Raw genomic sequence first — 17368 nt, 5'->3', positions numbered from 1 at the left:
TATGTGCTAGAGAACAAGCTGTTATAGTAGGATGTCTACTTATTTCTTAAAAATCTATTCAAAATACTTTTTTCCTTTGGACTATGGTTGTATTTCTTTATAAACAAATAGGAAAATAACTTTAGTTTAACCATTAATAAAACATTTGCTCATTCACAACCAAAAAATGTTTAGCACCTACATGTATCTGATAACCTGATTTATACTGTACCAAGTGCTATTGTACATGTTAATTCCTCTGAGTAACTTACTATATAGTTATTACTGTAAATGAAACATGTTTTGGCCAGAGATAGTTTTTGACAGAAAATACTCATTAATTTTCTTAACATTTTTTAAACAGCTGGTATCATGCATTAAGCTCTAATAATTTAGTTTATAAGGTCTCCTTTCCCCACAGGAAAACATGTGTCTCTACCTTTTTAAGAAACAGCCATATTTTGACAATTCATTTTATCTTCTGTAATAGTGGGGGTTGGGAGGAACTGGTTTTCTTCTCATGTTTTTCCAATTAGAAGTAACTTTCAGATCTAAAGGTAGGACATTAGGTACACTTCATTTTAAAATAGCTGCATAAAAATATGTGGTCTTAAGATACAGCAATATGAGCAGCTTTGTCACACCAAATCTTCAAACATTTATTGCAGACCTCTTCTGTGGCAGGCGTTGTTATGTAGGGACAAAGTAGTGAAGCAGTTGGATGAAGCACCCGCTGTCTTATCAGTGAACGAGTGGAGAGAGTCACAAACAACAAATATTTGTCATGCTGTGCTAGACTTACTTAAAAATAAGAAAGTGGGGTGGAGTGGACAGAGATGCCATTTTCTGGCGTCCAGGAAGATCTCGTTGATATGGTGCCACTTCAGCACCGTTAAGAAAAGTGAAAGAGCGCTCTAAAAATAGAGAGGCATTCCAGGCAGAACAGAGAGCAAGTTCCGACGCTGCCATGAAGAATGTGCTTGGCTTCTTCCAGGAACAACGGAAGGGCCAGCCAGTGTGGCTGCAGGGAAGATAGGGGTGGCTACGACACAAATCATGGAAGACTGTGTGGCAGAGAGAAGAACGTTCTACTTTGAGTCATTGGAAGTCATTGAAGGTGTATAAGCAGAAAAATAACACCAGTCTCCTTAAAGGGATCACTCTAGTTACTGTGCAGGGAGTGCTCTATATTGGGTAAGGGTTGCAGAAAAGATGCTGGTTAGGAAGCAACTGTAACAAGATCCACAGGAGAAGTGACGGTGACTTGGACAAAGGCAAGTGGGTTCCACGTGCTAAGAAGTGGGCACACGGGACTGGAGCCGAGAGAAGAGGGGGAAAGTGCAGGTGCCAATTTGGAAGTCATCAGCATGGGATGAGATCACCTTGGGGCAAGAATGGACATAGAGATAAGAAGAGGGGAGCCAAGGTGTGGGCTCCCGGAAGTCAAAAAGACTCCCAGGCAGATACGACGCAGAGTCAACAGCAGAATGGTCAGCTGTATGGCAGACTAGCAGACTTGGAGCTGAAGCTTTAAGTTTATTGTAAAGATATTCCTCTTAGCACTTCCTCCCCAGGGCCCTCTTGCAGTAACTCTGAACTTCTTAGTCCATCTTAAAATAGACTTTACCTGAAGGCACTGTCCGTCCAAAGGTGGCAGATCTCTAGCAAACCAGGACATTGAAATGGGCTGCAAATAGTGAGCAATCTCATGAACACAGGGCGCCCCTTTCCATTCATTCATACAGCAGGCAAATATTCAGTAAAAAGTTACCGAGAGCTTCTTGTGTACAAGGTCCTCCGTTAGGATAAGACGATGACGACGCGGATCCTGCTGCTGTAACCGTGATAAAGATTTGGATGAAGAACCGTGGAAGTTCAGGGGAGAGGTTGACTCCTAAGTAAACCAAGAAAGGCACAGTGAGGTTGACCTTGAAGAGTGATTAGGCAGAAAGGGGAGGAAGACATACCCAGATGGAAGAAAATGTGCACCCAAGAGTGCAGTGGCAAAGACCAGTCATGTTGTGTAAAACCTGGAGAACAGTTTAAATGTGGAGCCTGTCGGGGGAGGAGGCAGAAGAGGACACTGGGGCTGAATGATAAAAGGGCCTGAAATGCTGTCCAGTGGAGCCCTTGACTCCTAAGGCAAGGTGGAACCCATGGACTCGGTTTCTCTAGAATTGAGAGGCAAAATGCACAGTAAAAGGATACAGAGAAATCCATGAAGGGACTGTTGTTAACTGCCTTTGCAGACACAGGCCTAGCTCACGTGGAGAGGGGCTGACAGACATGACGACAGGAAAACAGAGCAGGAGCTCTTCCATCTTGGAAGATGGAATCAGCAGAATGTTAATATATATTTTTTGACATTTTTACTTTTTGACAGAACTGAAATACACTGAATAACAGCAAATCCACTGAACAAAGAAAACCCTGTCCACGTAAAGGCTATTTTTTTAACCCCCAAAAAGTGTTTCAATTCGGAATCTCACACCACACAACCGGTTAAGAAAATCAAGCGCGGTATTTAGCAGCAGGCCGTCCTGAGGACAGTAAGAGGCTGTCTGCTCACCACCAGGTCAGCAAGGCCGGGAGGAGGAGAGTCTGTCAGTGCAAGCCACTGCTGCCTCCTCCTTGAAGCCTCGGATGGCAGGACCGTGACCACCGCCTCTCCCGCCTTCGCCTCATACTTGCAGCCGTGGGAGGGAGAGATGCGGACTGGCGTGAACAGCTACCGACCGCCAGCCTCACCAGTTCCCTCTCAAGAATTAGAAGTCCTGAGAGTCTTCGACGTCTACATGAAATCCTCTCTCCCTACCTGGCTCAACGCCCTGCCTAGAATCTCTGTAATGGCTTCTGTTTGCAAATACACAGGACCGCCGCCAAGGAGGCCAGGCGCTGCGAGTCGTGGACTGTCCGGCCGGGGACTCTGCAGGGACGTGACACGTGCTGTTACCGTACCCGGATGGCCATGTCTCCCTCCCAGACCTGGCGCCGGCTGCACCACGGTGGGCCAGGGCACCCCACCGGCGGTCCACGGGCTTGGCGGCAGTGTGGCCTCTCGCTGGAGACCTCGTGGGGTCAGGAACGGGGCTGACGAGGCTGTGCAGCTGGCAAAGGAAGGCTCCCTGGCTCACTTCCTCATTTTGGCAGGATTTACTTTTTGTAATAACGCAGAAGAACACGGTCAAGTTAAATTACATACGAGAAGTGCCGTGCTTTAATGAACTAAATTGCAGATATTTGTTCCGTGAAGTAGGTTAATGATGACAGAGACAATAACCAGTTATTAAAAGTAGGAGGAACACATGATATTTTGAAGCAGAGAAGCAATTGCTGTCAGGTCACAGGAAATACATCTTGGTGAAAGATTCACCGACAATTAGAAATCCTACCAAATTTATGGGAAATTACTTTGAAAATAGAAAATAGGTACATTAGGGCTCAGGAGTCCCAGAATGTATTTGTCAGACTCATCCACTGATAGTTCACCTTGAACAGACGACTTCTCTGTATTCACCCTAACACGCTGCAGCCTTAGAGTGCTGTCATTCTGAAAGTCCATGATTTCCCTGCATCTAATAGCATTCTGAAAACTTGCTATATGCTTACAAATATTTTTGCTTAAGACATTCTGTGTCCAAACTCTGTGTGTTTGATCAGGAAAACCCCAATCGTAATAAATTGGTGTATCTGTTACATCAATGCGTTCTACATCTATCGCGTCACATCCATCTTCATGCCGATACTGACTCACAGACCAAAATGGAAGTGTAGTCCATTCAACTGTTGGTTGTTTACACTGAAATGACGACCATACCCTCAGTGTCAAGGATTTTACTTGAATTAATAAGATTTGAAAAGGCAGCTATGAGTTATTCCCTAAGTGGTCTGGGTGTTGGGGGGAAGGGAAACACAACTAAACACTGAGCCACTAGTCTAGGATTTTTCTCACATGAAAAGGCTGTCCTTTATGTCTGAATAATGAATCTTGATAGGAAATATGAGAAAGCCCTTGAGAATGCTGTTTAATTCCTAGGAGAGAGTGGTCAGTTCCTGGCACTTAAACACAGGCAGTCCTTTACAGGTTATGCAGTGAGCTTATAAAGGGCTGTTGTGACTCCCCAGACTAAGAGGAGCATTGACAAAGGAAATCTAAACTCTGGAAAATTTAGCTGCTACATAGAATATATATTTCATATGTCAGTATAAATTTTTTGGCATGATATGATGTTTTGGATTGGTAGAGGAGATTATCCTTATGTAATTATATCTACTTTATATAATTCAGTGTCAAATCAAAAGCATGCATTGAGTGTCTTCTGTGTGCTTTCAGTAATGCGTTAGTTGTTCTCTGGGAAAGATGGCATGAAGCTTGAAAGCATTTGCTCATTCACCATGATATCAGAAATCGCTAAGTCGTAGCTCAGTGTTTAAGTGTGAGACTGTGCTGTTGTTACATTCCCTCTCCACATGGAAATGGCATTTCCCACAATTGAACCAAGATGAATTGCTCTTTTCTGTTATCATTCCTGTCTTTGTAGGCTGTGACCTGCAAATAGGCTGATGGGGCTGTAGGCATAGGTTTAATCCCTAAATGAGCCAGCTGGTGTAGGCCAGATATTTGGCCTCCATTGCATCCCTGTTCTGAGCTAACCATCTTTCAAACGTCTGCTCTAATCCTCCAGGGTGCTTGGGGTGAAAGATGGGTTAGTGAGACTCCACTGTGACTACTAAATTCACAAGTCAGTGCATGTCAGCCTGATGGAGCTGTCACAGTGTTTCCTGTATGAGGAGTAGCACCCGAGGTATGATTCACTCAGAATAAATGACAAAGGGCTTGTAGGAGGTGAAAACTATGCTCACAGCAGAGTTATGTTTAATTATCAAATAAAATAATAGCTGAAATATGTATTTGTGAATAGTGACTCTCTGATGTCTTGGATGCTCAACTAAATTTTTAAACCAGATTTTTCCTCTGATGGGTATACGTGATCACACTTTGACGCTTCCATTCTTTTCCAACCTAGGTGCTCCATGAAGAAACCACAATTCCAGGAACAGATCTGAAACTTTCCTACCTGAGTTCCAGAGCTGCGGGGTATAAGTCAGTTCTCAAGATCACCATGACCCAGTCCGTGATACCTTTTAATTTAATGAAGGTTCATCTTATGGTGGCCGTCGTAGGAAGGCTTTTTCAAAAGTGGTTTCCTGCCTCACCAAACTTGGCATATACTTTTATATGGGATAAAACAGATGCGTATAACCAGAAGGTCTATGGTCTCTCTGAAGCTGTTGGTGAGTCCATATAAATCTCTCCTACACTGAAAAATTGTCTTGAAGTTAGAACTATCATAGAATTAATTGTAACCTATGGGATGTCAGTTGCAAACATGAGGTAAGAAAGGTTGCGCTGTGGAAGTTGTAAGCCGGCTGGCTTAGATTTCCCCTGGGCAAAGGAATGTATGCCACACAGCAAGAAGAAAAAAATAGCAGGTTTTTTCCTGGCTAAAATTGTATCAGAGAAATGCTCTGAAGAGGATTTCAGGTTGTCATATCCTTTTATTTTTTTCATTTTTTTTCCATAATATGTCCCTTCCTTTTTTCATTTCCTCCTTTTCTTTATATCTTTATCTCCTTTTGATTAAGTTTTCTGTAGCTGACACTAATGTAGTTGCAACTCACAATGATATTTAACAGGATATCAGACAACATTTGTGTCCAAGAACTATTTCCACTCTTTTGACTAGGAGTCATTTCAGTGGAAGGACAATCGTAAAACATCAAATCACTTATTTCACTGAACGGACAGTGCCATCACAGTTTGACATGCTGAGATATAGCTTCAAGCACAGTTCAAAACATCAGAAACCAAGGGAAAACATGTATTTTGTTTTAGTCATTTTAACGTAAAATATAACAGATGATTCTGTTCTGAAATTAATTTGTCATTTGGGCCTGAACTGGTTCAAATCAATCAGAGTAGCCACCACTTCTGCCTTTCCTTTTTTCTACATTTTACATTGATTGTGAATTCTACAAAGTTTTGCACCTGTGGTTTATTCAAATTGATTTTCCGCTAAGTTCTGTTTATTCCTTATAATAATGTGTAAACATAGTGTCAGCAATATTGCTATCTTTTTTGGTTTTTTACCCATTGTATTTTCCATAATTTAATGTTCTTGGAAGCGGAACTTCTCTAATTATTCAGATAGCAAGCTTTATGTTTAATTGTTATCATCTAATCACCATCTGAGGCTGACTTATCTGACAGTTACTCAACTGGTTGCCCAACCTGGACTTCATTTGTGTTGTGAATCCCCTGTGAGACAAGATTATGGAAAAAATAACTCATTTTATATAAAATCAGTAGAAAAGAATATTTAAAGATAAGCTTTTTAAAAAAAATCTTTTATATTATCGAGTCTTACGTTAAAAAAAAAAAAAGTGGATAGGATGCTCATGTCCCATATCGAGGTCTCAGGGTTTAATCCATGGCACAGGCTTCTAATACCAGCTTCCTGCTAATGTATACTTTGGGAAGCAGTGATGATGGCTTAAGTAATTGGGTTCTCCCACATGGTAGACCTGGATTGAGTTCCTGGCTCCCAGCTTCCAATTGGAAAGTGAATCAGCAAATGGGTGCTCACTCTCTCTGCCTCTCAAATGAAATGTTTAAACTTCTCATAAAATAAATAAATATACTACTTATACACCAGAGGAAATATAGTGACAGAACATAACTGTGGGGGCTGGCATTGTGGCATAGTGTGTTAAGCTACTGCCTGTAACAATGGCATCCCATGTGAATGCTGGTTCAAGTCCCACTGCTCCACTTCCAATCCAGCCCCCTACTAGTGCACCTGAGGAAGCAGTGGATGATTGCCCGTAGTGCTTAGGCCCCTGTCACCCACAAAGGAGACCCAGATGGAGTTTCAGGTTCCTGGCTTCAGCCTGGCCCAGCCCTGGTGGTTGCAGCCATTTGGGAAGTGAACAAGCAGATGACCCCACCCCACCCCACCCCCCGGCTATCCCTTTCAAATAAATAAATAAATCTTTAAAAAAATAATTGTGAAAAAGCAGGTTTTCCAAAATAAGATAAATGGCATTCCTGCCTATGGTTGAGAACATGAACTGTGATTTGTTTTGATTCCAGTGTCAGTTGGATATGAGTACGAGTCATGCTTGGACCTGACTCTGTGGGAAAAGAGAACTGCCGTTCTGCAAGGCTATGAATTGGATGCTTCCAACATGGGCGGCTGGACGCTGGATAAGCACCATGTCCTGGATGTTCAGAATGGTAAGATCTGGCCCCAGGTGGCTGAGCACGGTCACCTTCCATCAGATGACACTGTGGCATTTCATCCTGCGCATGCCATGGGATTAGGGTTGGTCAAGAGATACAGGAAAAGGCAAGGTGTATTTTTAAAGGCTGTAAAAACCCAAAGTGACAACTGCACAACACTTTTTAAATGAACTTTAAAAAGGTTCATAGGTTCATCACCAGAATAGTTTTCCCATTCAAATGAGACTGCCATATTGCCATGAGCAATCTTTATGGGGAAGGTGTCACTACAACTCATGACGGAGTGTCAAATTCCACAATAAGTCAATGCGTGTGACCCAAAATACTTTAGAAAAGTTCGTCAAAAATGGAAGGAGTGGGATTTTTGTTAAGGAAGGAAAAAATAATCCATATGATTCTACCAAAATACTTACAATAGATATTTAATTCTTGGAGAATCTGTTTTGAGTATCTAGATTTTTTTTCATTTCTGTTTAGATGGTATTTAAGAAACAAAATATCCTCCCATTTTACATAATCTGTTTCTTGATTTTATAAATACTTAGGAAGAAATAATAATTGGAGAAAAAGGGGGAAATTAAAAGTATTTCTTCTAGCAGACTCAATCATATAAGTGAATATGCTCTGAAGAAACAGGTTTCAGCTATCAGAGACTAAAAGGGATAAATTACTGGCATAATATTACCAGCTTAATCTCAAGGATTTATTGTATTAAACAGATTCTGCTGTCTGCACTGTTTCTAACATTTTGCCCACATACTGTCTGCATCTTAGATGATTTAAAGATGCTTTGTTAGGTTACCCTAGGTTTTGCTTTCCTATCTTAGGCTTCTATCCTAACCCATACCATGCTACTAACTCTACTCTCCATGTACAAATAACCACAGAAGAAAATTTCACAGCTCGATGAAGTAAACTAGCTTTGGACTTTGCTGAGGTTTTTGGAAGGTATGGAATGTTGAATTGAGCTTATAATATAATTAAATGTCAAATCATGATGAATGGCCTCCTTTTCTCATGGTTTGATACTAGTTTTTTCTTTAAAAATTTTTATATTAGAATGTCTTTTAATCTTCCAAATACACTCAGTCTAGTTTCCAAGCCAGAACTTGGAAATGCTCATGCCTTATCTCCAAGAGGTGATTGTACTGAGCCAATCACCAGTAAGAAAAATAAACGATGCCTACAAAGAGTGGGAGGGAGAGAGGCCCTCTGCAGCTTCACCACTCTATATCCAGATTAAGCTCTACTGCTTTTCCAATTATGTCATGGACAGCAGGATGTGGTTCGGTTTGCACCCCAGAAGTTGGGATAATAATTGTTACGTGCAGCACATACTCCAGAAACGTGGGACACCCAACCAAGGAGTACGCTCCACAGGTTATCTCAGAGCTTATCTGAGATTGCTGTATGAAGCAATAGTAGTTTCTGTCTATTATGTTAGTAACTCATGGCTTCATCCCAGTCTTTTAGAATGCAAAGCCATGTGCCAACCATCCTAAAGTTAATCTTGATTAAACTAATAAAAATTATATTTCACACAGTTTGAACCTATTTCTATATACCTTCAGAATTCCTAACATGTAGTATGATATTCAAATAGATTTGGAAATCACTAGATACTCTGTGTATGTATAACATAAATAAATAAATAAATACATGCAGACACACATATTCTAAACTAGAATTGTTAAAATACCAGGTCAGATATAAAAACTGAACCACCCAAAATTATGTCTTCCAAAAACTGTTATAAAATACATGTTATCTAAGTCACAGGATAAACTGATTGTAGTTTTGAATTTTATCCCAGAACAGTTTGATAAGTAATGGCTCTCCAAAGTGACATGTGTCTAATTGAATAAGTAAAGTGATTTGTAATCATGACAAGGTGGATAAGCTATAGAAATATATTATGGAAGAAGAGAAGTCAAAAACATAGACAGTGACAGGTGTTTGTGCAGGCACCCTGAAACATGGAAATAAATATTCTAATGTTCATCTTTCTGTTCTGTCATAATGGAAGAGAATCATGAAGGGCCAATCGTTCAAAATAATGACTGCATAAATCAGATGCAGTAGAGCAGTAGGCTGACTTGTAGGATTCTTCTGATGAAAATTGCAGAACTCTCTCTTACAGGAAATTATAGTTTCATAATTGTCGAACAACATAATCACAGAAAGAAGAATCTTAGGTATCATTAATGTATTCTTTGAATATTCAGGGCAAAAGTGCATTTCATCTCTTGTTATGATCCAGCCTTATTTAGATTATTTTTCCTTAAATTTGAGTAAACCTATTTTATCTTTCTTGATTTCCTTATGTAAATTCACTGTGATTATTACATCACCCAAATAGCAAACCAAAGCATTAAAAAGTAATCATGGAATGCACCTAAAATATGCTGAGCTATAAGGAGAACATAATTATTCTGATCTCTTCACTTTAAAATTATCCCAAAGTGGGGGAAAAACATTCTCAAGTTTCCTGTTTGAGATTTTTTTTTAACAGTATATCTGTGAAGAAGTATAGTCATTAACTCTGAGAATTGCTTGAAGCATAGAGCACCCAAAAAATATAATATGCAGCTATTAAGTCAAAGCAGCAGGTGGTTTATACAGATAACAGCACAGTGAGAAGTATCATAAAATATACACAGAACAATAGCAGCTGACCATCCAGTGTATGTCAGACTGAATCTCCATGCACATCTAGTTCAAACTATGAAAATATTTAATATCCATTTGAAATTATTTCTCAGATTTTGATGGATCATAAGAGTTAGACTAGAGCTTTAGTCTTTGTAAAATTATTGGCACTTTCCTGCTGTAACGTAAAATTCACTTTAAGTTGGCCTTGCTATTTTTTAATGCTTGCATATATACACATTCTCATATAAGATGGGAGTACAAGCAAGCAGAATATTCTCCAGCAGTAGTTTAAAATGAGCCTCCAAAATTTGATACACATTTTGTACTTGTATTTTCCATAAAGTATCTTTAACCCTTTTAAATTAACAAATTCTTAAGAAATGTATATTCCTGGTGCACACTTTCATTAATTGGAGTAACGCTAACATTTAGCAAATGTTTTTCCCTAAAGAATATTAGGTAGCGCATGGTTCACAAACTTGGTTGCACATTAAGATCACCTAGAGAGTTTTTAAAAAATTTTGATGCTGAGGCTATACCCCAGACCAATTAAATCAGAATCTCTTGCGGGTTAGAGCTAGGCATCGATATTTTTATAACTCCTCAGACAGTTTCAGTGTGTAGACAAGAGTGAGAATCACTGAGGCTGAGAATTTGGGCTTTAAAATGTCCTCCTTAGCCCTTTGTCCCTCTCACCGGACAGTCTTTGAATTCATGACAGAAGCACTTTTTGTATGTGTCCCATGTACTTGGCCACGAACTGTTTTATAATTGTATAGAACACTTTCCAATTGACCTTTCACATAACAGTTTCCCAATCGGAATCTAAAAGGCACTGAATTGTTGTTTCGAGTACAGTGAACATGTTCATTCTCTATTTTCATACTTCTTATCATAAGAAAAATGCATCTTTTCTTCTAGGTATACTATACAAGGGAAATGGAGAAAATCAGTTTATTTCACAACAGCCTCCAGTTGTCAGTAGTATCATGGGCAATGGACGAAGGCGCAGCATATCATGCCCAAGTTGCAATGGTCAAGCTGATGGTAACAAACTCTTGGCTCCCGTTGCCTTAGCTTGTGGGATCGATGGCAGTCTGTATGTAGGGGATTTCAACTATGTTCGGCGCATATTCCCTTCTGGAAACGTAACAAGTGTTTTGGAACTAAGGTATGTCTTCCTTTAATATAAATTATTTGTTTTGGCATTTTTTAGTTTACAAATGCAACTGACAGGGTTTTTTTTTTTTTTTTTTTGCCTCCTCTATTTGCACATGATACACCATGATTATCAAGGGTAGGAAGAAAGTAGATCACAAAGGCATTCTTTCTAAGCAACTATTTACTTATTGTTTTCAAGATTGATTGATTTGAAAGGCAGAGTTACAGAGATCTTGCACCCATTGGTTCACTCCCCAGTGGCTGCAAGTGCTGGAGCTGGGCAGGGCCAGGCTGAAGTTAGGAGCTTCCTCCAGGTCTCCCATGTGGGTGCAGAGGCCCAAGCACTTAGACCATCTTCTGCTATTCTCCCAAGTGCATTATCAGGGAGCTGGATCAGAAGTGGAGCAGCAGGGACTTGAACTAGTACCAATGTGGGATGCTGGCACCACAGGCAGTGGCTTTACCTGCTATACCACAGTGCCAGCCCCCCTAAACATCTATTTAGTGCCATCAGCAAGGTGTCTCCCAAAGAACTGATCCAAATACAACTTACACTTGATTTCTTCAACAGTGGAACTGTGAGTTTACCAGAGACACAGAGAAAGGTTATTTGGCAGTGTTAGTGCCCACTTATGGTTGTATATATGCATTTAGTTATTTGAACTAGAGAGAGATCCTATTCACTGCCCAAAAGAAAATTATCCCTTTTTTAAAATGTTTTATATAGTTATTTAAATATACCTCCTCAGTATTTAAAATGCTCCCTAGAAAGCAGTCAGTTTGTGATTAAAGTTACAAGAAGCATGACACATATTAGTACCACAAATATATATTAAAAAAAGTCACCTAATACAATGGTGCAGCTGGTTTAGCCCAGCAGTTAAGATGTGCACTTGCCATGAGGGAGTACCTCAGCTCAGTGCCTGGCTCTGGCTCCTGGTCCCAGCCATTGTGGACATCTAGAGAGGGAACCAGCAAATGGGAGCTGTCTCTGTACATCTGTATCTCTCTCGGTGTGTGTGTTTCTTTCTCTGTCATCTTTACGACAAATAATTTTTTAAAGTCACCTAATACATAAAATGTCACTGATTCCAATGAAGCTAGAACTATGATTTCCAAATCTTTCATTTTCTTTAAAATAATGCTGTCATGTGGTTGCCACTCTTATTTCATCGTGTTTGAAATTAAGGTCTATAATATTCTCCTACAGTATCAGAACATGACAGAAACTATAGCCTTAGCTTATTGTACTAGGTAGAGTGTTGGATCCTCACGTTGGGTTAAACCATTAGTCCTAACACACTAATGAAAGTAACATTTTTGTGCCTTTGCTTTGTTTATTTAAAATGTGATTATCAAAATTATTTGATAAGCCTTGGCCTGCAAAATTCATTTCCAGTGTTATTTCTGCTTAAGTTGGCAATCTTCCATACAAATAATTAAAATCTGAGTATTCCACTCATTATATGTTAAAAAGCTTTTCTAACTGTGCTTTCTCTTTTTACCTCTTTTTTATCTGCTTCCACCAAGAAATAAAGATTTTAGACATAGGTAAGCATCTTGCCGAAAGGTTATTATATATTTTCAAATGTCATTTTTACATTTTAACCCAACTCAAATTGTTTTCTAGTAGAATGTCATGAGAGTGGAAACTTAGTATCACAGAACATTTAAGGAGTTAGAACTGCTTAATTGAGCTTTTATTATGTAGTATCTTGCCAATTACATCATGCAATATAATGAGAAATACATTTACAAAGAGGTGAATCTCTCTGTATAGCAAAAAGAGGTTTCAGTTGGGGACTCCCATAACTGAAGTCATGTGACTAGAACAAAATTGGAAACAGTAAGCAAGATTAAGGTTGTGCAGCATATTGTTTGACCAATATTGTGACAGATCTTGATGTTATGAACTCTAAAGCTTCTTCCATTTGGGAGACTCAAAGTTTAACATTACTTATGCAAATTTTTAAAACACATGATTGTGTGAACATATTGCCAGGTGAAGCTCATCTCTGCTTATCGTTTGTGTTTTTCCTCAGCTGGGAGAGTTCCTTCAGAGCTAAGGTTGAATATAGTTGAAGCAGATGTAAGGGCTCACAAGCTCATCTATCTTAGCTAGAGAAAGTAGACTTTACTACAGCATTTGAAAGTCAATCGGTCTTGCACTTTTGCTAGATTGGACATGCTAGGTGTAGTCTGGCCATGAAAATATCTAATAAAATTAGATTGAAAACGCAATACTAATATCACGTGAGATCCTTCAGATGAATGAGTCAGCACAACGCATTCAAGCTCTGATGACTAGCAAGTGAAAACCGAAGTACTGCAAAGAGGAGTATAGCTGTCACACATCACACTGGCCCGGCAGAGTCCCAGCCCCTTTTCCTCAAATATCCTTACCAATCTTGCACTTTCAGCTAATAGCTCAGTCACATGCAAAGGTTAACACTACATCTACCCCCAGAATACTGAGCACACAAAGAAAGCTCTCCTACTGGAAACCACAGTGGGGTATCAAAATTGTCCTGGCCTTGCTTTCTTGGTAGCCCTAAAGAGGAAAGACAAACAGGTGAACAGACTGCTGTAGGCAATAGAGAAAACATTGTCAAAGCAGCCACCTTTTCACAAGCTGGCCTATTCCATTCCAGGCTCCGTGCCAGATATGTTATGTATGTTATTCTAGACTCACATAACAACCCCTCAGGGTTACAGAGGAGGTAATTGGGACTCAGAGAGGTTATGTATCTTCCCTGAGATAAAGAACCGGGAAGTGGGGTTTGTATCTCCTTTCCACTACACCAACCAGCCAATTTTTGTGTCCAGATGATGAGGTGATTCCCCGGATTTATAGTCATTTTGCAAATTACTTAGAGCTGTAATCTCTTTCTCAGGGTGGGGGGTGGGAATTATCTATGAAGCTGCACTCTACAATAGAAACTTCAGTCCTAACTGATGGTGTTTGGCAGTGATACTTGTATCACTTACCTCTCTCAGGATCTTTCTCCTGCACGTATCATCTAATTTTGGACCTCTGCATTTCTTTATGTGCTATGCGTGTAAAATATTTATATCCATCGGCATTAAATAATTGAATGTCAAATGACCACTCGCAAGGCACTTTGACAGATAGTAATGTAAGAAAGAGCCTACTCTGGAAGCTAGTAGGGAAAATAAGGTTTATACTAGTAAATGACAAATGAAACACCATTTTCAGTATCATTCTTTGATGCTTAAACCTATGCATGGCTCCTACTGTGAAGGTAACTTCATGGAAGTAGAGACATTGTTGGAAGATGGGAGTGTTGTAAAGTTTTCTAGATTTGAACTAGATCTAAAATGATGTTTGCTTCAACAGAACAGCAAGAAGAAAGGCAGGAAGTCATAGAAAAAGTGCAAATCAAGTTACTGGGGAGGAGGGAAGCAAGGGACTCACACTGATAATGATGAGAAATACCGGTGGAAAGGCCTGCTCCGCTCAGACTCAGGGCCCTCAGGGTGTGCTAAGGCGTTACTGCTGTGTCCTGCAGGATGACAGAGACAGCGGGGAACCAATTCAGGATCTTGAGCAAATCAGAAAGATCCGCTAGGAAACCGTGAACACCAAACCATGAGGTGGTTGGCACCTAAAAATAGGATGCCTAGCAGTGAAGGGAATCAACCAACAAAATACCAAAAGGCAGAGGATGGAGAGGCTGTACTTGAGCCCAAATCATCTAACAGACGAAAATAGGGATTCTAGTTGCTTAACAACCAATTAATTCAAATCAACCTAGCAGAAATAACATTTTAATTCATTGGTGCTTCTACACTAACTTAAAGGATTTACATTCTTCTCAGATGTTTCTTCCTATTTGCCTGCCTATAATCACCTTCCGATTACTGGTTAAAAAGATCCTACCTTGCTTTCTCCTTTCCTCCCTCACAAACGTCGAGAGAGACTTCAAAGTAGGTGGTAGGAAGAGATAGAAAACTGGGTCTGAATCCAGGAAAATGAACAGCACTGTCAGTCGTAAATGATAAAAGGAAACATAAAAAGCATATTTCTTATACTGTATTGTATATGCGATCAATAGTCTCTAACTGGCTAATGGGGAAATCATAAAAACATTGAATAAAGTCTTATTTTAAAATTAAGAGAGTATTCCGTTATATCAAATTAATAAGTACTGCCAGGATATTTAAGTCCTTAGCTACACTTTAATGAGTAGATATAAATACAACTCAATCAACATTAAAATTTTTACATAAATAGACGCTTTTAAAGTGCTTTCAAAATGTATTTCTCTTAGATGTACTAAACATCTCCCCCTGTGATGTTTATGGTTGTAGTTTGCTAACAAACCCCTTAATAGGTAGTAAATTTTAGCTCATCCTCATTCCAATTTTTTAAAATTCCAAAATAAAAGAACTTAATTAATACCAGCCAAGGGGCACTTAAACATGTAGGACCATACTACCAATTTAAGGATCAAAGAAAGTGTCAATCACAGGTCTGTGAATTTGAGTCAATTAAAGTTTAGATACAAAATGGCAAAACCCTGATTCAGCACTCCTTATTGACTTAATATTTAAAAATCAAATAGGCACAGAAATATCACACACCGAGTCCCTGTTTGCAACAATCCGAACAGTCCCTTGGTTACTATAAAATAGGCAGTTTTACTTTTATACATAAATATAATTTGTTATGCTTCTTCAAATGCTTTGTGTGCTAAGGGCTATGGCACAGTTTCCAACTGAAAAGATAAAAGTGCTCATAATGTCTATTCTGTGGCTTGTTCTTTACAAATATTTCTCTCATCTAAGAAGGTTGAATTATGACAAAGTAAATGAGCCAATCCAGCCTGCACTTACCAGTGGGGCTGTGTCTAATTGAATAAGACTGCAGAGAAGATAGCTGGATAATTGCGATTCAGGAAGAATTACGAATCAGGGCACAGTATATACGGGGGTTCTTGACTTGATCTCAGTTGTTCTGGTTTTGCTGCAATTAGAGTTGCAATGTTATTCAAAACCCTTCTCTGATGGCAAAATCTCAGATCATCAATCACACAGGAAGGCTGTGGGGCTTCTACTGCTAAACCGAGAGTCCCTGTGCTCCAGCTGCAGACTGGTTATGGTTGTGGAGGCTCCGTTCTCACTCTGTGTAGATCCCAGACCTAAAAGCCCACCACGCTCTTGCACCAACACACCAGCCTCTGTAATGTGTTGAAAAACAAGTGGCAGTTTCCCTGCTGAATTAGGCGACCTTGAATTCCATCCTGGCACGCAAACAGCTCACAGCCTCAGCCTCTAGGCTGCTGGCAGCTACAACTTTCCAAGCCCCCTTTTCTTTACTTCCATCCTGACCCCTCTTTCTCATTTAGGAGGGGCTGGGCTCTAAGCCCTAAATTGCCCTGCAAGGAATTTTATCCAGTTCTCAATTCCTGCCGGTCTGTGGGAATATCCCCAGAGGCTAATTCTCTCCTCCAGGGCCACATACTCCTCAGCGTTTGTTCTTCTGAACAGAATTTTTTACAAAATTAGAGCTTTCGTTGATAAACATATTTAAAACCACTGATGTATGTTGCTTGGTTTAGAATCTTGTGGATGTTTGGGGGCAGTAAATAGGCAAATATAAGCACTCTGTGGACTGTCTCTTTTTACTGTCCCACTAGAATCAAACCAGTGGCAGTAAAGGCAAAGCTTAGGATTTCAGTGCCCGTTGGGTTTGTACCAGGAAAACTCGTGCCCCACAGCTGAAGTGTGTGCCATCGCCACTCAAGCAGGTGCCTCGCATGAAGAAACATGCATGGTCCCTTTACCAATATCATCAGTAGTCTTGAAACGATGTAAAGTGGATATCTTAAGATAGGGCCACAATCTCGATAGTATTGGATATTATAAACTGTTCTTAAAACAGTAGAATTAAGAAATTTTGAGCCTAGCCAGTTCTAGAACATTTTCTTCTGTGTTTACCATTGTCAGAAATTGTCATGCTTCAGTTAGTCAGTGATAAGTATTGCATTCTAAACATTATACTCATAAGACAAAAGACCAACTGGAATGTGAGAGGACATAGGACAGAAGCAATTACTAAAAACAGCTGATTGTTACTGAGGATGTGGTACCACTCGGCTCTAGTCTAAGGATTTTACATGTATTGGTTCATGTAATTCTCTCAGCATCCTATTAAATGATTATCATCACTTTCCAGATAAGAAATCTGAGGCCCAGATAAGTTGGTAACTTGACCAATATACTCACTTAGTAAGTGATGACACAGGGATT

At 39.7% G+C, this 17368-nt stretch overlaps 1 protein-coding gene across 4 annotated transcripts in view; it reads left to right on the top strand.

The window, feature by feature from the left end:
* TENM3 (teneurin transmembrane protein 3) overlaps positions 1-17368 on the top strand; it is a 657699-nt gene that overhangs the window by 591408 nt on the left and 48923 nt on the right. For all 4 annotated transcript variants that reach the window (XM_062213567.1, XM_062213565.1, XM_062213566.1 and 1 more), the window contains 3 exons: positions 5007-5274; positions 7133-7276; positions 10856-11105. In XM_062213567.1, the coding sequence (XP_062069551.1) occupies positions 5007-5274; positions 7133-7276; positions 10856-11105 (662 nt within the window). The remainder of the gene's footprint in view (positions 1-5006; positions 5275-7132; positions 7277-10855; positions 11106-17368) is intronic.

Source organism: Lepus europaeus, chromosome 16, assembly GCF_033115175.1.
Source record: "Lepus europaeus isolate LE1 chromosome 16, mLepTim1.pri, whole genome shotgun sequence".
Taxonomy (NCBI): Eukaryota; Metazoa; Chordata; class Mammalia; order Lagomorpha; family Leporidae; genus Lepus; species Lepus europaeus.
The sequence above is the reverse complement of the archived record's forward strand: the minus strand, read 5'-3'. Positions and strand labels throughout refer to the sequence as shown.